At 32.0% G+C, this 1842-nt stretch overlaps 1 protein-coding gene across 1 annotated transcript in view; it reads left to right on the top strand.

The window, feature by feature from the left end:
- Positions 1-1842, top strand: part of LOC117106626 — a 6749-nt gene extending 4907 nt beyond the window's left edge. Inside the window, exon 2 of the mRNA XM_033248020.1 lies at positions 660-1842. Coding sequence (XP_033103911.1) covers positions 671-1237 — 567 coding nt within the window. The 5' untranslated portion in view covers positions 660-670 and the 3' untranslated portion in view covers positions 1238-1842. The remainder of the gene's footprint in view (positions 1-659) is intronic.

The raw sequence follows: 1842 nt of genomic DNA, 5'->3' as shown, positions 1-1842 counted from the left end.
TATATATATATATATATATATATATATATATATATATATATATATATATATATATATATATATATATATATTGTACGATGATGTAAGAAGGCTGCACAGGCAAATGATACATAAAATAAAACTCAAAGATGTTATATAATTTGCCACAAATTTATTGAAATTATTTAGCGAGAACTTTCGGTAAACCTTTATCAAGCTATGCCAGATAGGAAAACAAATACAAAATACAAAGACAATAGAGGCTTACGGTGGATATAAAATAGGCCAATGGAATAAATTGACCAACAGACGCAGTAAAGTAACAAAGAATAAATGTTAAGCAATTGAATCAAATATATATAAATATAATATAATATAAATCAAGATAGCCGTTAACACTGTTAAATTATATAATAATCATCAAAGAAAGGGATATATATATATAAATATATATATGATATATATATAATGTAATATATTTACATAATATTTATATATGTATATATATATATATATATATATATATTTGAAAAGTAGTTTAAATTTTAAATATATTAGAGAAAAACATTAATTAATATTTAATTTTATCTTAATCATTTTTGAAAAACAAAGTAAATAATTAGGGCCTATACTTTGGAAGATAATTTTGTTTATTTAGTGTATGATGTGATATATTTCAGATATAGAAAAAATGATGTTGATACTTGGATTGCTGTTGCTGTCATCGACAAGTTACCTCGTAGCCTGCAATCAGATTCAACAGGTTCTTGTCTCTGACGTCAAACCAAGAAGCGCACGCATCGCTTGGACATCAAGCGTAAGCACAGACAGTCCAATAGCTTTTAACCTTACATTATATCGTGGTGTTGTAGATGTTATCATGTCAGAGGTGGTGCAAGACACAATGTTTGTACTGATGGAATTGGAAGCAGATACGCGGTACAATGTCTGTGTCACTTTTAACAATGCCACTCTGGGAGATTCTACAAAATGTCAACAGTTTGAAACAGGTAACAATATGGCGGCGATTTTTGTTGGAGGATTTATTCTTGTTATGTTTGTTGGTGTTGTAATCATTGATCTCGTGTGCAAGAGGGAGAGGGATGAAATCATAAAGAGATCACAAGCCCAGATATTAGCGGATGGATCGATCAATTATAGAACTACGAGAGGTCAAATGGTCGGTCATGAAAACGCTGGGTTTGAGCCTCTAACTTTAGACGACCCAGGCCCAATAGTCGATATGCATCGAAGTTAGTCGACCGATTACTGTCTCTCAACACTACCATCAATATCAGTAAAACATTCCAATCGCAGACAGCACACTGATAATTGTATGTATTTGTTAGGCATTTATTCATTTTGGACACAAGATCAAGGCCATGAAAATTCGATTTTTTTTTTTGTTCTCGGATGGGATTTGAACCCACGATCTCCAGATCACTAGCCTGGCATCATACCTCTAGATCACCGAGCTTGCGTCTGATGGCCAGGGTTTGAATTCGAGTCCAAGTGAGCAGCGGTCTTGCACATGTTGATAGTAATTGTTATTGTTGTAATAGAATAGACAATTTTCATAATTTTTTAAATGTATCAATACTATAATTTATTTTGAGGCAATTAAGTTTTATCGTATCGTTTTGCATTCTTAATAAATGAGCTTTGTGTAATGCCACCATGATTTATAAAATGTTGCCATACATAGTGCAGTACTGTACCGTAGTCAAAGCGGAAGTTTAACAAAAAAATACTTATTAGCGTACACATACATGCCTGCATGATCTTCACTCACTCGTATCATGCAAACAAAGAGTTGACGACTGACTGGCTTCGAGCATAATAAAGGTTTTCTTTTTTTCAAAA

Source organism: Anneissia japonica, unplaced genomic scaffold, assembly GCF_011630105.1.
Source record: "Anneissia japonica isolate Jap-2015-1 unplaced genomic scaffold, ASM1163010v1 scaffold1306_len716249_cov185, whole genome shotgun sequence".
NCBI classification, from domain to species: domain Eukaryota; kingdom Metazoa; phylum Echinodermata; class Crinoidea; order Comatulida; family Comatulidae; genus Anneissia; species Anneissia japonica.
The sequence above is the reverse complement of the archived record's forward strand: the minus strand, read 5'-3'. Positions and strand labels throughout refer to the sequence as shown.